A 25,021-nucleotide genomic window follows, 5' to 3' on the forward strand; every position below is an offset into this window, starting at 1 on the left:
AGACGGGCGGCCGAGTGTGACAGCCGCGCTGCGGCCGGCACGGAACGCGCTGCGCTCAGCATGGAGTGCTGCAATATCTTCAACCCCAGCTTCATAGCTTTAACTCAATCCCTTCATAGCTTTAACTCAATCCCTTCATAGCTTTAACTCAATCCCTTCATAGCTTTAACTAAATCCCCTTTATTTCCTCCCCCGTCTCCGTCGGAGCGTTACACCACAGCGTAAATATCTCCCTTTGCCGCCGCGTTTAAACTCGCGGTGTCTGAGTTACCGAATATTCATCTGTTTTAAGGCACTGCGACAGAACCGTTACGCTTCTTCAACCATCAGCGAGGCGGTGCATCAACGGGACGGACCCCGTGACAGCAGACAACTACCGGCACCTCTGCGGTACCCAGCGGGATCACAGACAACAGGCAAAACCCGAGACAATTAACGTACCTTAATCGTATTATATCATACCAACGCCGCCGCCGTCCTGCAGGCGATAAAGGCCGCGGTCTCCTCGGGGCCGCAGCGGGACGGGCTTCCCCTCAAGCGTGCCCCTGACAAAGATGGCCGCCCACGTCACACGTGCCCCTGACAAAGATGGCCGCCTCCCCTCAGCCGTGCCACTTTCCAAGATGGCCGCCTCCCCTCAGCCGTGCCACTTTCCAAGATGGCCGCCTCACCTCAGCTGTGCCCCTGACAAAGATGGCCGCCTCACCTCACTGTGCCACTTTCCAAGATGGCCGCCCTCGCTTCTCCCCGCTCTCTATTGAAGAGGCGCGGCGCCGCGCGGCCGGAAGAGCCATAGGGAGAGGTGTGTTGGAGCGCGCATGCGCGGAGCGGCACTCGTCGCGCGGTGCATGCCGGCCGCCCCTTCCCGCCGTGACGCTGCAGATAGAGGCGCCTTCTGCCTCCCCCCGTCCGGCCAGGATGGTGGGCGTGAAGCTGATCGCCAACGACACCGAGTTCCAGCCCGAGCTGAGCGCGGCCGGCTCACGCTTGGCTGTGGTGAAATTCACCATGCGGGGGTGAGTTGAGGGGCACCGTGAGGCGCGGGGCCCGGCCCGACGGGTCAGTGTGGTACGGGGCTGCACTGGGGAGGGGGCTGTGGTGGTGGTGGGGGGCTGTGGTAATAGGGCTGTGGTGGTGGTGGGGCTGTGGTTATGGGGTTGTGGTTATGGGGTTGTGGTTATGGGGTCGTGGTTATGGGGTTGTGGTTATGGGGTTGTGGTTATGGGGTTGTGGGGNTGTGGTTATGGGGTTGTGGTTGTGGGGCTGTGGTTATAGGGCTGTGGTTGTGGGGCTGTGTTAATGGGGCTGTGGTTGTGGGGCTGTGGTAATAGAGCTGTGGTGGTGGGGCTGTCCTTCCTCAGGCTGAGGGTGGGAAGCTGAATATGGCAGCAGGTTGGTGTCAGCACAGCCCTGTGCTGGAGGTTTGGAGTTGTCAGTGTGTAGGATTCCCCTGCAGTTCTTTATGGGTTGTTTTGCTCCTTTTTTGCACGAGTTGTAAGAGTATTCCTTTGTTGAGATAACTGTATCTTCGTGCTTCGTGGCCGGCAACAAAGTGTTGTGTTCTTAGCGAGGTTGTGTTGATATTGTTACTGGGAATAGTGGCAGTTCTGTCATCCCTGCTACAGGCTTAATATCCTATCCCTATGGATATGGATCCTATATAGGGATTTTAATGTAGCTGTTTTCTACAGGTGGCAGTGGATTTCTTGCATTCAGTTTCAAAGAGTTTACTTAACATATACTGTTATAATTTAGCCTGCTGCTGGATTCCACAGGGCCCTTTACTCACTCATTTCTTTATTTCAAGCGGTTCTTGCTGTAATATTGTAGATGGGGGGGGAAAAAAAGTCTTAAGCATTGATGTTATCATTCAGTTTAATTGTGTGTTTTAATACCAGCACAGCAAATTCCCTCAAGTACTGCATACCTCTCTTTGTGTCGTCCCATTTGCCTGGGTAACTTACCAAGTCATCCTTACAGGGATATCTTTCCATCATGTCATCACTGCCATAGGGCATGGTGCTTGTCCCCTTTCCAGCTGCTTTGTCAATGCATCCTTCCCTAGAAGGGGACTGCAGCTGCTTGGCTTCACTGCCCAATTAAGTTCAGGCCCCTGACCCCACTGTCTCAGCACCAGAGCAGCCAATGTGCTCACCTGGACAATGACTGTGATCTTTTATATGGTTAGAAACTCACCCAGCATTAGGGTTTAGATTCTCTTTTGAGTTCTTCCTCTCCCTCCTCAAGCTGTTGATCTAATGGTGATTCAGTTTCGTTTTCTTCCATTTGATTTAGGAGTTTTGTTCCTTATTAAATTGCCTCGCTTTAGTAGCCATTTTCTAATTTTGCTCACAGGGGCAACTGATAATGGCACAGGTTGATTCTGTTTCAGCTGTGGGGCTTGTCATTGGGGTTGGGTCAGATCCACAGGTGACTGTGGTTGTTATATGTATTACAGTAAGACTCAGTCGGATTAGCTTACTGTAATACATGTAACAACCACAGTAATGATGACATGTGGCATTACGTAGCGATTAACATCATGCACTTCAAATTATTGGCTGTTTTCACCCAGCGTGTACCAAAGGTACAGTAAGAAAATGAACATATTGATTCAGTTTGGGGCAGGAACTTTAAAACAAAAAAATAGCTTGAATTTTATTTTGTTTCCACAGATGTGGCCCTTGTTTACGGATAGCTCCAGCTTTCAATGCGCTGAGTAACAAGTACCCTCAGGCAACGTTTTTGGAAGTGGATGTGCATCAGTGCCAGGTTAGTATTCCAAAACATATTTCCATTTTTGTAAGATGTAGATTAGACAGTGTGGTGACTGAGAAGCTGGAAAGAAAGCTGCTCGGACAGTGATTCCTGGTTAACAAGAAACCATATTGAGAAATTCTCCAAAGTTGTTATATTCACAGGGATGTGACCAAACATTTAGGAGAATATCATTGCAGTTAGCACTTTGATATCCTTCATTTAAACAATGCACAGGCAGTTTAGCAGTTCCTGCTGTGTTTACTACCAATGTAACACAGTTACAAAGTCAGCGCCAGTATGAAGTAAGATGAGCAAGGTTTTCCAAGCTCTGCTACAATTACTGACTGAAATGGAAAGTGAACAGATGACTAGTGGGACCAGATTCCTGTTAAGTACTATGTGACTTTAACAGACAAATGTTGCTGATGAACTGTTGATTGACTTAAGGTTTGTTAACAAAAATCAACAATGGTGTGTTGAAAAGAAGCTTCTTGAACTCCTGCAAGTGATAATGAAGAGAGATGAGTATAGAAGTAGCAACACTGTTTAAAAGATTGCTGAATTATGGAAAGCTTTGGAAAAAAAACACCAGAGTGTTATAAATACAGGTAGAAATGAAGTGGAGGTTTGCAGCCTTCATGGTGTGCATTAAGCCCTTTAGAAAGGGCTTGTAACATGGTAAATGATCTTCCACCTTCAAGAGTGTGTGAGTAATAGGATTTTTATGATATACTGACCAACCTAGTGGTAACACAAGATCCACTGAAAGAATGCAAATGTGTGAAAGATTTAGGAGGATTTGAAGAATTTTAATGTGAGCTGTTGTCTGACTTGAAGGTGCTTGTAACATAAGAAAAACTGTTGCTGATGTTGGGGCTGCTGAAGCTTGATTAATATTAACATGTACATTCTCATCTATGTGAAACAGTGTGTTATCCTGTTACTGGTAATAGTGTGTTAGATAACACTAGTAACCAATTAATACATTCTAGGGAACAGCTGCTACCAACAATATATCAGCAACGCCGACATTTCTGTTCTTTCGGAACAAAGTGCGGATTGACCAATATCAAGGAGCAGATGCTGTAGGACTAGAAGAAAAAATCAAGCAGCACCTGGAGAATGATCCTGGAAATAATGAAGATACAGATATTCCCAAAGGATATGTAAGCACATTTTAACTTAAGTCTATTTTTTTTTAACATTTACATTACGTGAACCTGTTAAAACTTTCTGTTCATTTCCAAGTGTATTCTGGTCAAATAATGCTACTGTAGGGAAACCTACAAGCTCCCGTGGCTTTAGGGGACAACATTTGAAACTTAACCATACTTACTAAATATGTACATTACAGAAATGTAAAATATGTTAAGAAAAATGACTGCACATGGCCATGAGTGATTAAAATAATGGATTTCATGTTTTATGGTGAAGATTTATCTGCAGCTCTGTGTTCTTTTTCTTTCCCCCTCTTGAGCTTCATGGTATGTTTAACCAAAGCATTTTTGAAGTGGAAGATCTGTGGTAAAGAACAGAGGTAGACATAACTGCTGAAAAGCTGCTCTGGTTGTTTTTTAGGAAGTACTCTTTGTTATTCTTGTGATAGTAGGCTGATTTTTAATTTATTACTTTATTTTTCTTTCTTACTTGCCACTTCTTTAATGTTCTTTCTCATTTATACAAGAAAAAAAATCCTGCAAAGGAAATAACCTCCATAATAGTTCAGCCCTTTAGCAGTTTGCCCTGAAAACTAAGGGCCAAATGTTCTCAGAGGAAATAGTTTTTAAACTTTGCATCTAAATCAGTTAACTAAAATGTAACTACTCTCTAATAATTTTAAATAATTTTTTTATTGAATAGATTTCTTATCGTCACATGATCTAGACATTTATTGTAGAAAAATCAAAACAGGGATACTTGAATTTTTGGCTAAAATCTCAACGGAGCAAAGCAATACAATTAATTTCCTGAGAGCAGCAAATATTTATTTCCCATGTCCTGCTTGTTTTCTTCTTGGCTCAAGGCAATTGTGTGCATCAAATTACAAGCCTATCTGATAGCTGTACTTACAAACATGTAAGTGAGACCTCTGATGTGACAAAACACTTTCCTGGAGCTGTTGTCTGAGGTGGTGTTCTCCAAGCAATCCCTGGTGTAGTATTACTCCTTAAGTGAGATTGCCTGTTGTTTTGCCAGCAATATAAACCCAGTTAGGTGAAATATAATTTACCACATAACTAAATTGTGTTGCAGTTCATTAGCATGTGTGCATCACTTCCCATTAAAAAAAATCTTCAACTTAATTTTGAGCATCTGTAGAAGTCCAAATGGAATGCAGTCAAATTCCAGGGTTTTTTTTTGTAGGTTAACTATTTTAAATTCATAGCTGATGGTATCCATCAGACAGATGAGAGCAGGTTGGAAATCTAGGTGGATGTTTCTTATTTAGGTAAACTTGAATTTTAGCTTAGGTCACTTGAATTTCTTGCAGTTCCACTACTTGTTAAGTATTCCACTGTATGTGTTACTCTTCACTTTATATGGTATGGGAGGTGATAGGTAAAAGGCAGTAAGTAGTTTCACTTGGAATAACATCGTTCTTAGTGTTATAGGAAGTAGGATACAGGAAGCGAGGTGTATTCTCAAAGCAACTTATGTTTGAATTTAGTTTATATTGTGAAGCTATAATCTGAATTGTAATGTGTAGTAAGGCTAGTAAATGGGGCTTTCTTACGAGCAGTATATTATTCTTTGGGATCAAATATGTTATCAGTGAGAAGACTGTATTAGTTGCCACCCAACAAATTCCTGTAGGTTTTTCTTAGTGTAAATTCCTGTAGTTTTCTGTGTGCTCTGTTTCTTTTTTTTTACGAGTTCAGAGAAGAATTTCATTTATTCCTTCTACTGTGGGGGCTGAGTTTGTGGCAGGTGTGTCCAATCAGCAATTCTCTTGTTTTTCCTTTCAGATGGACTTGATGCCATTTATCAACAAAGCTGGCTGTGAATGTCTTAATGAAAGTGATGAGCATGGATTTGATAATTGTTTACGCAAAGATTCTACATACTTGGAATCAGATTGTGATGAGCAGGTACACAGGAGATTAAGATATTTTCAGTGACTGGTCTACAAGTATTTTTCTTAATGAGTTGGCTTTATATTGCTGTGATAGTGTAAAAAAGAGTGGGAGACAGTAGGTGGATGAACTAAAATAAGTGTTCGGAGTTCATTGTAGCATTTCCAATTATTGTACTTATTCATTGTGCTATGTTTGTTTTGAGAATGAAGAAAACAGTACTTATCAACAAATATCTCCTCTTTCCCCCACAGCTGCTTATTACTGTTGCTTTTAGTCAACCAGTCAAGCTTTACTCTATGAAACTTCAGGGGCCAGATAATGGTGAGTGAGATATCTCTCTTTGTGTCATTGAAACCTCCATCTTTAGTTTTCAGTTTTGGAAGGTCATACTGTTGTCCCTAGTTCCTTTTACTGAAATTGTGTTGAAATTCACAGAAGGTAAATTTGGTGTAAATCAAGAACATAAATTATCTCTCATTCCTTAGGAGGAAGTCATTCACCCAGAGGGTGGTGACACACTGGAACAGGTTGCCCAAGGGGGCTGTGGATGCCCCATCACTGGAGGCATTCAAAGCCAGGCTGGATGTGGCTCTGGGCAGCCTGGGCTGCTGGTTGGCAACCCTGCACATAGCAGGGGGTTGAAATGAGTTGTTCATTGTGGTCCTTTTCAACCCAGGCTGTTCTGTGATTACCATTATGCTGTCCTTGTGCACTTACCTCTACTTGCATCACACCAGATGTAATTACTGTTTGGATGTGCTGTGAGGGGAACCTCTAATCAAGGATTTTGTGTGGGAGCTACCGGAAGAAAAAGCTTAATTTTGATATTTAGTTGGTTTGCATTAAAAAATTAAATATGGTGCACATAAATGTCACACGTGACACAGAGAAGCAATTATTTTGAGGCATCTGTTGGATTTGTTAATGTGGAATTCTGTCACTGAAGTCTAGGCTTCAGTTTCAGCTTCAGGAATCTTTCAGTGTCTGGAGTGGTGGCATAGGGGTTGCAGATATTAATTCCAGCATCTGAAGTCCATGCCTGTTTTGAATGGTGCTTAGATGATGAGATAAGGAAGGGCTTCTTGGGTGGCATTTAGAAGATCAAACAAACACAGACCTAAGTATCTGAATCCTACTTCTGTATTTTAACGCAGGACAAGGTCCAAAGTACATAAAAATCTTTATCAACCTTCCTCGATCTATGGATTTTGAAGAAGCAGAAAGAAGTGAACCAACTCAAGCCCTGGAACTTACACCAGATGACATTAAAGAAGATGGCATTATCCAGCTTCGCTATGTTAAATTTCAGAATGTTAACAGTGTAACTGTAAGTGAATCCTGTGTGATCTTTGCAAAGCTGAAAGCTTCATAGGCTTCTAAACCCCTGTTTGTATAGTACATTTTAAAATAGTTGCTTATTCTCATTTTTTGCAAATGCTTTACTCCTGATTATCTTAAATATAGTGTGTGTATTTATTTTTGTCTTTCAAGTCCTCATTTCTGCAGACTTGTTTTTGCCACCAAGTTTATGGTGATTGGTCACGTAGACTTCTGTTCCACAAAGCTGTGCTGTTAAATACAGGTTACATATTTATTATTTAATCAAATCCCATGTTAGCTTTTGGCAGGACAACGTGCAAATACCAGGCAAGTGATAGGGCAATCAAATAGAAGTTCTGCTTGTTTGCACTCTGCTTAAGAACCCCACAGTAACGTTTCCAAGGTTTCCCAGCTAAACCTGGATTTTGTGTTTAAGAATTCAAAAAAAAAGTCATTTTGTCCACCTCATGGATTTTCAGTACAGATAATGAAGTAAAAGACATTTTTGCAAAGCCATGTAAGTAGAGCAATTGCTAAAATAAATTCACTGATCTAGTGTTTATGCTGTAAAACGTGTAATTACGCAGACTGCAGTGATAATGTACAATTAGCAATGAAGGCTAATTAAAGACTGTTCATATTCAACTTTATTTCAAGTACAATTCAAATGAACAGTGAACTGTGAGTTTATATCCTGTTTGATTGCTGAATATGCCCTCAGATTGGAAATGGAAGTCGGGAAATTGCAAGCTGTCTTAAGTTTTTAAGTAAACCACTAGGAAAATAATAGCTTTCTACATAATCATTATTTAGAATAAGAGGTCAATGGCTTCTCCAAAGGGTAATAAGCCTTTATAATCGGAAATAGTATTTGTTTGTTGAGTTCACAAAAATCAGTAGCCTAACATTATATACGTTAATTCAGGGACAAATCACTTATCTTAGTGCTTGTGTTTTGGGATTTTTTTTCAGTTGTTTGTCCAGTCTAATCATGGGGATGAAGAAACAACAAGAATCACTTACTTCACATTTATTGGAACTCCGGTCCAAGCAACAAATATGAATGACTTCAAGCGAGTGAGTCTTTGTTTCTTAAAAGCACTTAGGAATGTTTTAAATCTACCCAAAAATGAGTTCACTAAAATACACTCAACAGTTGTTGTAATTTCACAAGTTAAGGTAGATCTGTCATCCAGAACAGAACATGCAGCTTTATCTTAACAGCTCTTTGGTCTTGCCTTTGTTTTTGTTTATCAACTGCTTCTTTGTCTTTTTCAAAAGGTAAGAATGTGTATATCAACTACTGAAAACATGAGTGACTGTTATGTGTACTATAGACAGTGTTGTTTCTTAACAGCTGTGAGATCTGTACCTTGGTTTCAAAACGTGTATGCTGCTGGTGCTCAGGAAGCAGGGAAGCAAGTCCCTGTATTAAATAGACAAGCTCCTTGTGACTGGCTTTGTAGCTGTTTCAGTGAAGGATTTTATGGATTTTACTCAATAGGCAACACTCTGTAAACTTGAGATCCAAAAAATTATTGATCACAAGGTAAATATTACATTAAACATACTTTTTAACACTAAACAGTGAATCAGACAATTTGCTGCAGTTTGACTTTAGGCTAATAAATGCTGAAGAATAAAGCATTCTCATTTCCTTTTTGATTTTTTTAATTATTTTTTTTTTTTTTTGAGAATGTGAAACGGGTTTGAAAGTATTGAAACCGAAAGCTACTTACAGCTCTCCCTTATAATGTATTGTCTGTTAAAAATAAACTGCTTTAAAACTTACCCTTTTTACAAAGACAAACAGAGCTGTAACACCACTGCTTCCAAGCTGGGCAGCCCGTGCAATGATTGACATTGAAAGACCACAGAATTTATTACACAAACGACTTACAACTTCAGAAAGCTAAAAATGCTAACAGTTGCCACATTACATACTTGGAACTTTTTATGTTAAAACTTAATCTAACATCTACTTCTAAAATTTAATAAAATGAATAATGATGTTAATGAATAGAAGTTTGACAAGGTTTTGCTGATTTACCGAAACTTGAAGCCAAAAAAGATGTTCTAATATGCTGAATTTAATGGATACCAATTTTAGAAGTTTCTAATGGAGCACATCTGTTTGACTCAAAACTAGAAATAGTTTAATGTGTTTTGAATCCACTTACATGTTGGTTTTTTTTTTTGTTGTTGTTGTGTACAGCTTTATCTTGTAAGTACTTGGAATAGTAGGACAGTGCCCTGCAGTGAGTTCTGCCATTACTGTTTAGCATCACATGATTTATCTGCAGTACTTCTGTTATTTTGAGGAAGAAAAGAAAGGTGGCACTCATGCTGATAGTTTCAGTATTTGATCTCAGTTCCATTTTTCTGTACACTCTGTAAATTTTCTTCTTTCTGAAAGTTTATTTTCTAACAGGGACACTCTTAAATCCGGTATTCTTTTTCCTTTGATAATTTTTGGCTAAGCAATATATAGTTGTGGGTTATCATGAGTGTTTGTGACTAGTGGTGAGCCACATGACGTTTCCTACAGTGTTTTAAATTGTGAGAACAAAGCAGTAGAATGGATGCAGTCCTCATGTGCTACCTTAGTCTGAAGCTGTAACAACCTTACTCCTGTCAGTGCTGGGTGTAAGGTAAACTTTTAAAAAAATCCTGTGTATAGTTCAGGTTTAAGTACTTAAGGGTAGTCATTAAACAAAGAGACCATTCTGTGCTAGGAGCCACGTGGAAAAGACAAGCAGGAACAGATGCAGCTCCGTTCAGAGAGTGTACAGCTCAAGATGGGATAAATGGTTTGACAGGGAGAACAATTATCACTGGAGCAGGCTCTGCAGGGGCATGGTGGAATCCATGGGACAAGGCATCTCGCATGGTCTCATTCTGGCACACTTTTTCCACAAAGGGCTGGAACTGGTGATCTCTCAAGGCCCCTTCCAGCCTGGGCTATCGTTCTGTCCACATAAATCCCATAGAGGTATTAAAAAACAGAAAATTATTTTAAAAACATCTGTTTGCTGTAAATAAGGGGATTTTTAAGCCTCTGATTTTAGATGCAGTGCAGTTGCCTGAAAGCTGTTATACACCTTGTTAAATACCACACTATTTACTATTTTGGTTTCACTAAAGTTCACATGTGAATGTCTTTGCACTGTTGAGGAATGTGATTTGTGACATCCATTGGAATGGAAAGGGAGCACCAGCCTTCAGAACTGCACTAATAGCATCAATGTCAAGAACTGCCCAGAGCTACCTCACAGAAGAGAATACACTGCTAGCTTTTGAAGCTGCTAATCCTGTCTTGTTTGAAGTACTCCAGCTCTGTACAAAGAAGGAGTATTAGCTTCTGGAATGTGTCTGAACTTCTGTTTTCTCACTTCCAGTGGTCCGTCAGCTGTGGAATCTTAATATAGTGTTGGGCATTAATTAGGATTGTAGATCAACAGGGAAACCTCTTATTTCTTTTTATCCTTTTTAGTAGATGAAAAGACCAACCCCACTCCATACTGCTTTCAGGAGTGTCACTGCCTTAGCTCAGTCCATTTATGCAGTGCATTTTTCTCTTGTAGTTATGGTAGAAATAGTACTGAAACATAATTAACAAGAGTGGGGAGTACTTTTTCCCATGATTTTTTTTTTAAGTGTTTAGAAGTAAAATCAATTATTTCTAAATGGAAGCATTAGAATGTAAAAGTAGACATGAGCATGAATCCAGCCATGCTTTTATTGTTTGACTCATTGCTGCTCAGTTGATTCTATGTATGTTCTTTTTCAGCTTAAAAAAAAAAAAAAGAAACCCACCACTGAGCAAAAAATTGATTTCAGTGACTTCTGCTGAGGATCAGGCCAACGTGTTTTGATACTTGGGGTGTGAATGCAAGGCTGGTTGTAGCAGCTCACTGTTCAGCAATTCATTATTAACGTGTGACAGCAACCACCGTGTCCTTGAGTCTAGGAAAACTTGAATTTGCTCATGTTGCTCTGGAACTCCAGCAGGGCTGTAAGCATGACCTCTTCCTGATCAGTAGGACTGCTGAATATAAATGAGGCATAGTTTACAGGACTTACACTAGCTACCCCATGCAAACCTGAAACTCATCTACTCTGGAAAGTAGTCCTAAGTACTAAAAGAGATGTAATTAAGGAGATCCTTCGTTGGGGATCTTGGTGTTAGTTTTTACACACATGTAGTTGGTATTGGTGTGGACAGGAAAGTTGCATTCAAACTTGTTATAGTACACTGTGTCCATCCCGTTCCGTGCACAATTTGATTTTTATCCTCTGGGGAGGAAGGAAGTCTTTGGAGTTGCAGGAAAGGGGGGGGTCACAAGGGACAGAAGTTGTATAAACCGACTGCAGAGCTCTTAGGTAAGAGCTGGAAGCGATGGGGAGACAGCTGAGGCTCTCTGCCCTACGTCAACAAAGGGCCCCTAGAAGCAAAAAAATTACGAGTAACAGTTTCTTCCCATGCATATTTCACATTATGAAGTAATTTTTGAAAGGCCTACTGTAAATGCATGGGTTTTTAATTTATGCTGAATTATTTCTGCTTCTCATCTACATGAGGTCTGATTTAAGGCAAAATTAAAGAAGCCCAGTCCTGTACCAGATTACACTCAAGATGTAGGAGCTTAGATTTGAGATTTATTTCCAGTGCCCATAGATATTTCTCAGCCAACCTACTGTGAGGCGAGCAACTAATGCTGAGTGACATCCATGAAGTTCTGTGGGTTTTTGGTTCTGGACTGATAGCTTAGTCCTATGAACTAGGTGATACACTGATAAATTTCCTCAATTGTAAAAGACCATGCAACTTGGTGCCAATGGAGTTCTTGTTTATGTCTGGTTTAACTTCACTGCTCAGTTTAGAGGCTAGGGATATGGGCAGGTGGGGATTTTCTGGTCCCCTCCCGAACTGAGGCTTTTCAGAACAACTTATTGCTCTCCACTTTGCTGCTGTTTTTCTTGTAACACTTTCTTTGTTTGTTTTTCAGCGTAACTTCCCATTTCTAAAGAACTAAAAATGCAGAAGACATTAAAAAGTAATAATAAGATTGGTGTGGTGTGGCACTACTCCCTTTCCTTGCTTCCTCTGCTCATCTAGCATCTCTTTCACCCCTTCCACAATCTCAGCACTGATGCAAGACCCATGTCTGCACCTTCTGCAATCAGAACCGGCCTTCTCTACCTTCTAATGCATCAACTCATCTGTTTTCATTCCCCCCCCATCCAAATCTTATCTTAAACACTTCTCTTTCTTACAGTTTTACAGACTCTGTGCTCTTTATCCCAAAGTTGACATTTCTAAAAGCACACCAGCTAGCACTTTTACAGCTTCTTTCCTGTAACTCATTTTTCAGCTAGAGTTGAATTCTGTAAAGCAGTTTGAAATGCAATTTGTGAAATGCTCTACAGAAAACTTGATTTTTATATATACTTTTTTTTCCTTAGTCAAGATTGATGTTCAACTTTGGTGTGACTGCAGTAAGCAGCTGGGCTGCCAGTTTGTCTTTTATGTTCCCCACTTGGCTGTAGGGAAACTACTCAGGGAAGACAGAGTGAGGAGCTGAGTGGTGTTCATGCAGAGGTGGCCTGATCATGCTGCAGTACCATGAGTTCAATTGCTGGACCTGCTTCAAAACTTTCTTCTGCTACAGGGGAACTGGGGGCTGTGACCAGTATCTTGGAGGGTGCTAGGTGGCAGTTGTTCCTGTAAACAGCTGGAAAGTTGATCCATTTCTGAGAAAAAGATTAATGGTGATTGTTTGGTGCAAGTTTCTATGCATGCCTTCTTCTTGGGAAATGTTTCCTTTGCCTGTGATGACAAAATACCCATATCAACGTGATTAATTTTCACAGATAATACACATGGGCGAGTTGTCAATTCCCACTTCAGACTGGTATTGCAATACTTTTCATTGAAGTTACACACTTGCTAACAGCTAATCTTTAATCTTTCAACCTTTATTTTTCTTTTTTTGTTTTCTGTGTCTGAACACAGTTTGCTTTGGAAACACGAAGAATAAGTACTACTTCTTGTCAGATTTAACTATTTTTTTATTTTTTTTAACTTGATTAATTGGATCTTAATGCAAATGATTGGATTTCTGATTTTTTTTCCTCTTTCCTTATGTTGACAAGTGGAGTTTTCCTGTCCCTGAGCAGTAAGTTGAGGTCACAGTGTGGTGAAAGGCTTCTGGTCAAGGGTTTCTGGGAGATGAGGATGGTCTCTTAAAGTGTTTTTCATCAGTAGATACCAGTTACTTTGTGAGGGTGGTAACTGAGCTCACCAAAAGCAGTTGGATATTCTAAAGACAAAATTAAACGCGCCCTCCAAGAAATGGAAGAAGAGGGGAAGAATTGGGAAAAATGCTTACAGAGATGTGACTCCTCCAGTATGGGGCTGTGGAGGTTTCATTTTTTTTCTCTAGGGTCAAGTTTAAGATACCCTTACAGTTGTGTATGTCACTATTGCCCATGGGAATCTTGTGTGGTATGTTGTCATTTAATTGCAGAGGTAATTAAACCTGAACATACTGGCTATAGGAGTCCATCAGAGTACAAGAGAGATTTTACTCCTTAGTTTTCAACTGCATTTTGGGTAGTAATTGGAAACCCTATATTCCATTAGTGTAGATTCTGTAACTCTATTCATGCTAATTCAGACAAAGCCTTGTCGTAGCTCCGAGTGCTACTTTGGTTAGATGGAAATGAGTTGGGAATTGGTGTCTTGATAAAGGTCCCCTGCAGTTTCAAGCCCAGAGTTTTAAAATCTTTCTTTTTATTCTGTTTTGACTTAAAAATGGATATTTAATTTTAGAGTCTGGAAGAGCAGTGGAATTTGTACGAGTCTTTTCAGAAACGTGACTAAAATTGCATCACTTCCTGCTGTCTGGGGCTCGTGTCTAGTTTCTATAACAAACAGGACCCAAAGCCCTTCCTTTATGAACCATGCTAACTGTAAGCTCCTGCTCTGCAGAATGCAGAGTGCTGGTGTTTCCCTTGCTGGCAAATCTGACCAAAGTCTGGCAGCAGTGGTGAACTTCTCTGAAAAGAGAAGTGCTGAGGTGGCTGGTGGGGTTTGCAGAACCAGAGGTTAGGAGTAATCTTCACAAGAAACGACGTTTTCACTGGGGATTACTGAAAATCCTACAACTTCCAGGTCTCAGCAGGGTTGAGCTGCATGGTAAGGTAGATGTTCTCAGGCCCTTACACAGGAGGGTCTCCAAGGGAAAGGAACAAAGGTTGTTACTGGAGCCCCCAGTGGTTCCCTTCCTGCTGTGTTACTTCGTGGAGCATTCTGAGGTTGAATGCTTGGTGAATAACACGTCTAAGTGTGGTATGTTGTGTTGCAGTTCCTTCTAACTCTCCTCGAGTGAGACTGATACTTTGCTGCTTTCATTAATACTGAAGATAAGAGTTTCTGGTGTCTTGCAGCCCTCTTAGCACCTCAGAGGGATTCACAGCTCCTTCACGTGCAGCAGTGCATGCTCAGCTGTTCTAATGGAGTTGAGAAATGTTGTGGTTGTTGATTTTTGACGCTAATTAAAAAAGGAAGCTCAGTTCACTTGTAGGTTCACCACTCACTGTTCCTGTCTGTCTTTTCCCATATCAGGTAGTTGGCAAGAAAGGAGAGAGCCACTAAGGACGTGCGAGACACTGGAAGGCCTTACTGCAGCCAGCTGAGATCTTCACTTCTCTCTACAGCTCCTGGATAATTGCTTGACCATAGCCAGAGACTGTCGGTCTGTTCCATTTTATGCCATTACCAATAAATCATTGTTTTTGAGACAGAGTTTCGGTAGTGTTTCTGTTGTAATCCTCGCTACGTGTATTTGTAAATAAAGCCCATGACTTTTGCCAAGGTTCAATTTGTTATTCTGGTAACTGTGACTTACCGAGCCACCCAGCTGGGCTGGAGTGGCAGAGACAGCAGATGTTGTGGAGCTTCCTTCATGCAGGGAGTGCAGGACAGACAGCAGTCAGCCAGAGATGGCCCTTCACTGCCACTGGGAGTCCAACCCAGAGCTGCTTTGCTGGGAGGCCAAAGGAGCTCGGTGTCACTGTTTGCACTGAGTGCAGGCATTTCTCATCTGGGAACAGCTCTGCCTGCTTTGGGGGTTTCACTTCCCACCTCCAAAGGCACAGGGCAGGTCCTGCAGGTCTGTCCCATACGGCACATTGCTTTGGGCTGCTTGGCGCTGGGAATTCCTGTGTGCCTGGGAGGTTTTTCTTCTAGGCTTGGTCAATACCTGTCCCAGTGTCCAGCTGCACAGCTACAGCCTCGTGCACACACCTCCTTCCTTTTGTTTCTTTTGCCAGCCGTTCTTCCTTCCTCTAGATCTTGATAAGGAAACATTGATTGCAAATACTGATTTTAAACCTTCATTGAAGTTCCTGTACTACTTTAGTAGCTTTCCTTGGAAGCACACCTTAAGTAATTCTAATACAGCAGGCATCTATCAGCACCCTGTATGCAGAGTTGCCATAAATCCCACCAAGGCTCTCATCCTGTCCTCACTGGCATTCCTTGTTTGAGCACAGAGGGGTGGATCTTTTCTGGCGTGGCAGAGCTGTTCAGTGTAGTACCATCAGCACGCTGTTAGCACAGACTTCTCCAAACAGCCAGGGCCTGGCTGGAGCAGTGCTGTGTGAGGCACTGTTTGGTCATCATCTCGCTGTACCTGCCCACTTGTGAGTGCTCCTCCACCCATCTCCTGCTTAGCAGTGCGTGGTGGCAGTGTGGCTTCTTCCCTGCTTCCCTGATTTTGCTCCTGGGAGGCTGTAAGGCATTAGCACTGCATAGAATACACAGTTGTTCTTAAATAGAACTGAGGGCAGTATGAGTAACTGTACCTGGTGATGGTTTTATGCACGAATTACCTTTAATTCTGATTTAAGTGCCTCATCATAAGCTCTGCTCACCTCGTACCACAGCTCTGTACCTGCGAGCTGTGACGCCCTCGTGGTTCTCAGCTTTGTGTCAGATCCTTGTTGTCAATGCAACTCTCATGTGACTCCATCAGCTGCGTGGTGCATACCTGCCATACAGTGCTGCAATAGATCTGAATAAATGGTTAGAGAGACCTGGCTAATGCTAGAGTTGATGGAAGGTTTGGTGTGGAACTGCACAAAAGGAGCTGTAAGTCATGAACCCGGAGCATAGGTTTGATGCTGCCTCTGAAGCTGGTCCTGTCCCTGAGCAGTGCTCCCAGCTCTGCATACACCTCGCGTCCTTCATGCTTGCATTCTGCTTGGTGTGATGTGGGTTTATTTTATTATCTGTGGAAATGAGATAATGAGTTTCTATTTTAAACAGAGCTGACGAGACAGTGGGATAAAATCTATAACTTTCCGCTGCTGCTTTCACGAGCCGTTAGGCACAGTGGAACCAGCAGCGCCTTGTGCATAGTGTGTTCAAGAAGTCCCCTTTGGACCCATTAAAAAGCAGTAATAACCACTCAGCAGACAGATAGGGCAAACCCCACGTGCAGCTCGTGCCCCACCACATTTGCTGTGTGCCTTCCTTCTATGGCTCTGAGCACAGCTCTCTGCACACAGAGCATGGCCACAGCTCAGAGACCCACAGGGGCAGCAAAGACACAAGAGAATATCATTGGAGAAGGCCACTGGCAGCAGCTTATCCCCATAATGCTGTTTGGTAAGCCAGAGGAGTGCCTATCTGATCTCCTAAAGAGCATTTTCTGCTTAGGCTGTGGCCGCGCTAATCTGTTCAAGCCAATTCTGCAAAACTCAAACCATCTGTATCTGCAAAGATCGCGCTTTGTTTGGGTTTCCTTTGTGTCTGCTGTCGGAGTGTGATGAAAAGGACGGGGATTTGCAGTGCCAGCCCACAACCTGGCATGTTACAGTGACCTTCTAAGGAGCATTTCACAATATTTGAGTAACAGCAGTACAGCTAAGTCCAGCAGCAAAGTAAATAACAGTTCCATAGAACGGCAATAGCCGTGCTTTGCAAGTGTACTGTGGGTACAGACAGCAGGAATAGTGAAGCCTTTGCAGCCTCAGCCTGCTCATGAGGCTTTGGCTCGTAGTTACTCAAGCTTCTTGTTAATTGCACAGTAAAGGTTAGCTCATGTTTTTGGATCAGATGAGAAGTGTGCATGGTTTTTCTAGGGCAACGATCACTCCAAGGGCCCATCCCAGCCTGCAGTGGGGACCCTCTGCTCTGCCTCCACTGCACAGCAGGACTCTGTGCCACCTGGTGCAGCTGCGCAGGCTGGGGAGCTGAGTTAAACATTCAGTGCTGCATCCTCAGATTTCTGTACGTGGAATGGAAATTAGGAAAATGAGGTCAGGAGAACCTCAGCAAATGGCCGTCTGCTGCTCACCTGCATCAGAAGCCCACGCTGTGAGGCCTCTGTTGGAGCGCACAGCCTCGGGCTTTATTGCAGTCAATAGGGGAAAAAAGCATTTTCCTGGTGAAGTTCCTTTGCCTTTTCTCAGATGTCAGCCTCGGGGTGAGGTGAATGAATTTCAAAGGCACCCAACCCTCTCCTTGGGGACAAGAGGATCCTGGAACAACCCGTCAGAGTTCCATCCCCTTGTCCACAGCAGGAGAAATGCTAATTGCAATTGTAACAACTGGAATGTTTACCTGTAATTGGAAATAATCCACTTTAAGCACAACGGGGCTGTGGGCCTCCCTAGGCTCATGGGCTGTGATAAATGCCAACACCAGGTACCAGCAATTCACTGAGCGCAGCACAGGAATACCCTGGAGGGGAGAAGGCCAACAGAGGTTTAACTGCAGTGTTACTTTTCTATATGGGCTAAAAATGAAATGAGAAAGACATTTCTGATTTGAATGAATGCTGACAATGCAATGCAGTAACAGAATCAATTAGGAGCAGGGGGAACGGGATGGGGAGCAGGAGCATCCTGTGCTCAGAGAGCACTTCATGTCTGACCCACTCCTCTGTCATCATTTGTGCCTGCTCCGAGATTTGAAACACCTGTTTGAGGTTTGGTGCCTTCAGTGGGGACTGTGGGATGCACTGAGCACAAAGCAGGAGCTTCGCTGGCTCTCATTTTGCCGTGCTATATGCCAGCACCTGAGCAAAAGGTTGGAGACCTGGCTGCTGCTTTCCCCTTGTGACACCTGGGCTTATCACACAGCTGGTGAGGTGTAAGGCTTCCTGCTGCACGTAGCTGCATTATCTCTATTTGCAGTGGCCCCTTCCTTCCAAGCAAAACAAAAAGCAAACACAAAGCTCAAATTAGTGCACAGCAATTAAGACATCATCTCCCTCTGTGCCTACCTGGTGGCTTTGCAGGTGTGCTGGGAGCAGTTGGGATCTCCAGTGCCCGCTACATGCCCTAAAAGAGCTGCCTGCTCATCCGGCCCTGTGGCTCCCATTGCCCACAGACTGTGGGTGCACACAGGGAAGCAGAGGAAGCATCCTCCTTTTCCCCCACAGACACACATGCAGAAGTTGTTAGGGGATCTGTTATGACCAGGCACAGGGCTGCCCGCATCCCAAAGCCGCATCCTTGTGACACCAAGCAGCATCTTCAGCTGCGAGCTGCCACCCAGCATGTACACCTAACCTATTTTTGCTCTGAGAACTTTAAATAATGAACAGCCCGTGTTGCATAACGAGGCCGCTGTAAATCATCTGAGCTGCACCTGGAGACTTTGGACGGGGCCGTCACAGATGAGTTACATCCCCACAGGGCCGTCTGCTGCTCCAAACACAGTGCTGAGCAGAGATGATGCTCCACACCCCCATGAGCACACAGAAGGGTGGTCCCCATTCAGGTGTGACACCCCACAGTGTGGGGCCATCAGAGATGGAGGCATCCCTTGGGGAGAAGTGCTGTGTGTGTGTGTGAGTAATGGAGCAGTGTGAGTGCTGTAGGGGGGTCTCACTGATGGAGCAGTGTGAGTTCTGGGTGTGTGTGTGAGTGGTGGACCAGCATGAGCTCTGTTTTCAGGTGTGTGGCACAGGGATGGCCATGCTCAGCCATGGCATACAGACAGCCGCAGCTGGGTGTGTGACACAGGGATGGCCATGTTGGTGTGTGACACAGGGATGGCCATGTTGGTGTGTGACACAGGGATGGCCACGTCCAGGTGTGTGACACAGGGATGGCCACGTCCAGGTGTGTGACACAGGGATGGCCATCTTTGGGTGTGGAAGCACAGGGCCACCCCTCATCACTGCATGCATGTTATTAATGAGTTCTGTATATCCATGTAAACACAGCGGGAACTGCTGCCCTAAGAAGGAATAGATGGTATAAATGGTAGGAGAGCAGCTTGCTTGTAGCTGCAGCTCGTTATCACTGCACCTTGCCAAGAGATAACAGGCGGATGATAAAGGTGGGAGCAGCAGCGGGTGGGGCCGGGCTGGATGGGGCCTGGGGACAATTGAGGAAGGAGCAGAAATCCAATAAGGAAGTAATTTGGAGCCGAAGCGTGCTTCGCTTCTGCTCGGATGCAAGGCAACTCCAAGCGCCCACAACGCTTGGTTCCTCCAAGAACACCCTTAGAAGCAGAGAATAAACAGGAGAGCGACAGTCACGGACCGGGTGACATAAAGCAAACGCGGAGCTCAGACGGGCGCACGGCCCAGCCGCGGACACAGCAGCGACGGACCCGGCAGGAGGAGCATCCCTCCCTTCCCAGCGTTGTTCTGTCGATCCGCTCATCCCTCAGCAGCGCCCGCCCCTCGGTGCAGCCCACCCGCTGTCCCCTCCCCACGGGTCCGACCCGCCGCCGGCAGCTCCGCGCAGCCACGCAGCGCCCCGCGGGGCCGCGGCCGAGAGCTCGGTGTGCGGCGCTGGGACCCCCGAGGGGCGGACACCTCCCCCCTCCCACCTCCCACCTCCCACCCTCTCCCCCCCGCCCCCCGCCCGCTCCCCTTTGCCGCCGGGGGGCGCCGTTCCCCTCCGCCGGTGTCCGCGACGGCGCGTGGGAGGGGCGGGGGCGGCGGTGCGCTTTGTGCGGCGCTCGCGCCTCCTCCGCCGCCGGGGGCAGGGCGGCCCGGGCCGGGCTGACGCGGGGCTTTTCCGCCCCCGACGATCGCCTTCGCCATTGGGGTTGCTCGGCCCTTTCCCCGCCCCCGTGGGCCGCCGCCGGGGCTCCCCGGCGCGGGGCGGGCGGCGTTGGCGCGGCTGCTGAGAGCCCCAGCCCAGCCCCGGCCTCGCAGCGCTGCGGGCGGACCCGGCACCGCCCCCGGCCCCTTTCCCCGGCGCTCGGCCGCGCCGCCGCCTTCCGCCGCGGCAGCAGCAGCAGCAGCAGCAGCAGCAGCAGGAGGAGGAGGAGGAGGAGGAAGAGGACGGCGCACCTGGGCCGGGGCGGCGATCCCCCGCCGAACCCCCGCGCAAAGCGGGTCCCGCGGGACGCCCGCCCGGCGGCTCCATGGCGACCGCGGCGGTGGAGCCGGTGTACGGGCTGGCGGAGGAGGAGGTGGGTCGGGCCGGGCCGGGGGGAGGCATCGGCTCCATCCGTGGGGGAGGGTACGGGGATCTTCCCCCCACCCGGCGCGAGCCGCGGGCGAAGGTCGAGGGTCGGTGCGGAGGGCGCCGGGAGCGGCCGAGGCGCTGCCGCTGTGCCCCGGAGCGGGGCGCGCTCCCGCGGGGCCGTATTGGTACCGGTACCCGTACCCATACCCATACCCATACCCATACCCATACCCATACCCATACCCATACTCATACCATACCCATACCCATACCCATACCCATACCCATACCCATACCGGTACCGTGCAGCACCTGGCGGGCCGGGCCGCTCCGCTGCGCGCTCCCGCGGGGCCCAATCCTCACCCTGCGCTGCCCGCGGGCGTTACACCACGACGGGGAGGGGATGCGCGGCCGCTCGGGGCACGGGAGCAGCAACACGGCCCGGATCCAGCGCTGCCCGCTGAAGGCGCACAGACAAAGCGTGCGCCGTATCCGGTGTCAGCGTTAAACATCGCTGCTTTGCTTCGGTGCCCCGAGCAGGCAGGGAAGGGGCGACCCACCGAGCGGCACCGCGGCCCGGCTGGGCTCAGTGCGGGGCTGCCGGCCGCTGCTGCGGGGCTGGGGCACCGCACAAAGCTGCCGGCTGCGGGCGCTGCCCGGCTGTGCGCCGTCCTGCTCCGCTGGAGCTGCGCCGAGCGCCGGTGGCCGTGGGGGGTTGGCGGCGCGGTGGGCGCCGGTGGAAGTGGAGCTCTCCGGCTGGGGTGGGCGTCTGGAGACAGCTCGGGCTCCGTGGGGCCGTGGGAGCGGCGTGATTCGAGATGCTGCGTGCGGGGGAAAGGCGGAGAGAGGAGATCGCGGGGTCTCCAGCGCGGGATCCCGGTGCGCATCCCTAGGAATGGGTACGGGACGATGTCAGCGAGTTGGGAACGTGGAAACCTGGGGGTGAATCAACAAATGGTGCCTGAGAATGTGCTGCTCGGTCCGGCTGCTGCTGTGCCTCTGTCGCTGGCAGCTCTGCTCCCTGCCTCGGCACTGCCGCGATGTCCCCGTGCAGTGATGGCTGCAGGTCGCCCCATCTCACTGTGCCCACGCACCAAGAGTTGGTGCTCTGTGCTGCTGCAGGTGGGCAGAGTAGGGCAGTGGTACTCTGAAACTATGGGAAGAGGCCACAGATGGAAATAGGTGGAAGAGGAACGAGGGTGAGGGGATGCACAGGGAGTGGAGGCGGTGCCGTGCAGCCCAGCAGGGCCATCGCTGGGACACAGAGCCCCAGGGGAGGAGAACATCTCCGTGCAGAGCAGCTGAGCCACACGTGTGTTCTGGGCTTCACCAAGACTTGGCTGCAAAGGGCGAGGGCTGCCCATTAGCATTGGCTGGGCTTCATCCATTTGTTTTGAAAAGTAAAATCTCATTGCTTGTCTTGGGGGCCCAAGCCATTTGAGGAGACATTTGTTTTTCTTTATCCGTACCTCAGTCTGAAATACAGTTTGCAGTTCCCTTCTATACTTTGTGCTTTATGTAGTTTGTTTACAAATGCTAGAACAACCAGACTACCTGTCCCAATGTTCTCTGTTTGGAGAAGCAGATGCTTAAATGTGAGGTAGACTGGCTTTAATGTGCTTCCCATAAAATATCGATATATCTTACAAATAATTAAGTGAAGGCTTAATTTACACATAAATAGATGTACATGTTGGCAGGACTTGGCACATCTGAAGGCAAGCACGTACTGAAGCATTGGCCAAGTTGGTGTGCAGAGGCAACAGCAATTGTCCCAGCTTCTAGCTCTGTGTAGGAAGGTCGTGAGCCACTGAATGCATCAGGATCATTGAGCTCCTGGGATCGTTAAGGCTGGAGAAGACCTTCAAGCCCTGCTCACCTCACCCTGTGCGGTTGGGCACACCAACCACATCCCCAAATGACACATCCCCACAGCTCCTGGACACCTACAGGGATGGGGACTCCACCCCTCCCTGGGCGGCTGTGCCACTGCATCGCCACTCTTCAGAGAAGGAATTTAGTTGAAAATGCAGTTGAATGAATAATGCATCCTTAGAAAAGGACCCTGAGGAAAGTATTTTTCCTTTGCAACTTTTGCATGTGTGGAAGGAAATTCATCTCATCTCCTCCCTGTGTTCTTATCTGTCTTAGTAGCAAAGACAATCCTACTGACTGCTCTCCGCAGTTCAGATGTTCTTCTGCTTGAAAGCTCTGTTCAGCTGCTGTGAGTTGGAAAGCCCTGCCGTGGTGATGCTGTGGGGTGTGTGTGTGTGTCATACACTCACGTGCTCTCAGTGGCTTTGCTGCCAGGGGATGGTGTCCCCAGGGTTGTCTGCCACCCACACTGTTGACACCCATCTGTGGGATGGGCCACGAAGGCTTTGGAAGGAGCATGTTATGGCACGGGTTACCCATTAACTTGGATTGGTTACTGAGGAAGAAGCAGCCGTGTTTTCCCTGCTCGACTCCGTGACAAAGCAGTGGGTTGGTGGAGCTCAGCACTGTATTCCTGCAGGTTTGCCTGGTGGTCAAACCGTGTATTTTCTTGAAATGAACGTGGCAAGGAGCTGTGTGTGGGGGAAGAGCCTTTGTGAGAGATGGGGATCTGAGGCTGTGTGTGCTGGCATTGCGCCGCAGTGCCACCAGTGCTGTGCCCCTGTGGTCCCAGAAGAGCTGCTCTGTTGTTGAATAGCAGCGTTGTGCTGCTTCTGCTCTGGGTTAGTCAGTTCTTTTTCATCAGTTTAAGGAGGGTCCTCTTTGGGCACAGCAGAGACATTGGCTGGTGGCAATCAGCAATTTACGGTCGTTAACTTAACGCGTTTGCTTTTTGAATGGAAAAGCAAAACCCTCCTGAATTGGTCGTATAGACTCCCAAGTGCATTGGATTGCCGGCATGTAGTGCTTGAAATGACGATTAGGAAGCAGAGATAAGGAAGCATTCCGCGAGTGAAAGGCCTCGCCTGCTCACCGGCAGTGGCACAATAGCAAGACGCATTGGCTGCTGTTCTCCCTGCCCCAGCCCCTGCCCGGGGGTGGGTGCGGGCTCTCCGTGGCCCCGAGGCTGGTGCTGCGGGCCGGCCGATGGAGGGCACTGTGCGGTGCCGAATGTCAGCCCGGCCGAGCGCTGCGAGGCAGCTCCCTGTGCCGCGATGCTGCAAGGCAGGAGAGCCCGCTGCCCTGGGATCACGGGCACGGGCTGAGCCGAGCTGCGGTTGGTGGGCAGCCGAAGGATCCCTCTTTGTTTTGGACATAGAGCCAGTCATTGACACGAGTTGATGAGGGAAGTAATATCCTGGGGTCGCATGGGATGAAAGAGCGCAGCGTTGCGGCTTCTGGGTTGGAATAGCATCTTCCAATGATGAGAGGTCCAATGGGGTGCTGTATTTATGCCCTTAAAACCAGATGCAGCTTCATGTACAAGGCAGGCTCACCCAGGCCTGATGTAGCTCTGGGCAGCCTGGTCTGGTGGTTGGTGACCCTGCACATAGCAGGGGGTTGAAACCAGATGGTCACTGTGGTCCTTTTCAAACCAGGCCATACTATGGTTCAGTGATTCAATGACAGATCATCTCCACAGGTGCCGTGTGATCCCAGAGGCCATTGGTGCCATTGTCCTCATCCATCTGTAGGTGTGGGTGAAGCATAAATGAGCATCTGCCGTGAGGCTGTGTGGGGTAGCTGTACAATGGTGTTGCAATGAGTGGATGCACCCTTTGGTAGAAGTCTGACTGCAGCTGGATCAGCCTGAATCAGGCCCTTTTCATTATCTTGGAGGGCTGTACAGGGCCAAGACCTCTTGGTTAATTAAACTCTGCACCATACAAACTGGAGCATCTTTGTGAGCTTCATTCTCCGTCCTTTGGGTAGCAGTGGGGTTGTATCACTGCTGACTGCTCAGCTCAATGAAAGTCAGTTGCAATATCAGTGCAGCAGTGGCTTGATCTGTTTGGTTGTGCAAGCTCACCCGGTGTCAGTGAGTGGAGCAAATGTCAGCCTTCATAAAGACCAATGTCAGTTCATAAAGGCCTTCACCTTTTGCTTTCGTGGCTACTTCCTCTTAAATGTTGGTTTTAATGACATTGAACAGGGTGGTTATTCCCCAGCACTGGAAGAAATGCTCCTCGGCCGCGCTGTCCCTCTTGGAAAGAAATGAAGTGCAACCTTGTAAACACTCAGTTACTTTCAGATAAGCTCAGTAAGAATGCAGCCAGCAGGTCGAATGCTTTCAGGAATGTGGTTTTACTGCTGGTGCACAGCACAGCTTGGTGTGTGAGCAGCTGCCATTCCCTCATGGAAATGGGTGAGCGGTTCACCTTCTGCTGGGTTCATATCTGCAGCTCTCCCAGTGCTTATCCTGCTGTCACGATGGTTCTTTCTAGCATGGGGTTCCTATGAGTAACAACAGTGCTTCCTGCTGC

General features: G+C 46.8%; 3 protein-coding genes across 8 annotated transcripts in view; 2 read left to right on the forward strand and 1 right to left on the reverse strand.

Moving 5' to 3' along the window:
* Positions 1-581, reverse strand: part of WDR7 (WD repeat domain 7) — a 106,863-nt gene extending 106,282 nt beyond the window's left edge. The window contains exon 1 of the mRNA XM_015887228.2: positions 442-581. The gene's annotated coding sequence lies outside the window, so the exon portion shown is untranslated. The remainder of the gene's footprint in view (positions 1-441) is intronic.
* A 188-nt stretch (positions 582-769) lies between these two features.
* On the forward strand, positions 770-15,037 carry TXNL1 (thioredoxin like 1). 4 transcript variants are annotated; one of them, XM_015887232.2, is made up of 9 exons: positions 770-1,016; positions 2,676-2,772; positions 3,753-3,926; positions 5,727-5,849; positions 6,089-6,158; positions 6,992-7,164; positions 8,130-8,234; positions 12,167-12,214; positions 14,788-15,037. In XM_015887232.2, exons 1-8 carry the CDS (start codon positions 919-921, stop codon positions 12,191-12,193), a joined length of 867 nt encoding a protein of 288 aa, XP_015742718.1. In that variant the 5' UTR covers positions 770-918; the 3' UTR covers positions 12,194-12,214; positions 14,788-15,037. The 4 variants fall into 4 exon arrangements, with proteins under 4 accessions (XP_015742718.1, XP_015742717.1, XP_032297331.1 ...); XM_015887231.2 differs by lacking the exon at positions 12,167-12,214; XM_032441440.1 differs by lacking the exons at positions 12,167-12,214; positions 14,788-15,037 and adding an exon at positions 13,032-13,124.
* A 5,405-nt stretch (positions 15,038-20,442) lies between these two features.
* The window catches only part of NEDD4L (NEDD4 like E3 ubiquitin protein ligase), a 114,933-nt gene continuing 110,354 nt past the window's right edge, over positions 20,443-25,021 (forward strand). For all 3 annotated transcript variants that reach the window (XM_015848162.2, XM_015848163.2, XM_015848164.2), the window contains exon 1: positions 20,443-20,607. In XM_015848162.2, coding sequence (XP_015703648.1) covers positions 20,560-20,607 — 48 coding nt within the window. In that variant the 5' untranslated portion in view covers positions 20,443-20,559. The remainder of the gene's footprint in view (positions 20,608-25,021) is intronic.

The sequence above is a fragment of the Coturnix japonica genome, chromosome Z (assembly GCF_001577835.2).
Source record: "Coturnix japonica isolate 7356 chromosome Z, Coturnix japonica 2.1, whole genome shotgun sequence".
In the NCBI taxonomy this organism is placed as follows: domain Eukaryota; kingdom Metazoa; phylum Chordata; class Aves; order Galliformes; family Phasianidae; genus Coturnix; species Coturnix japonica.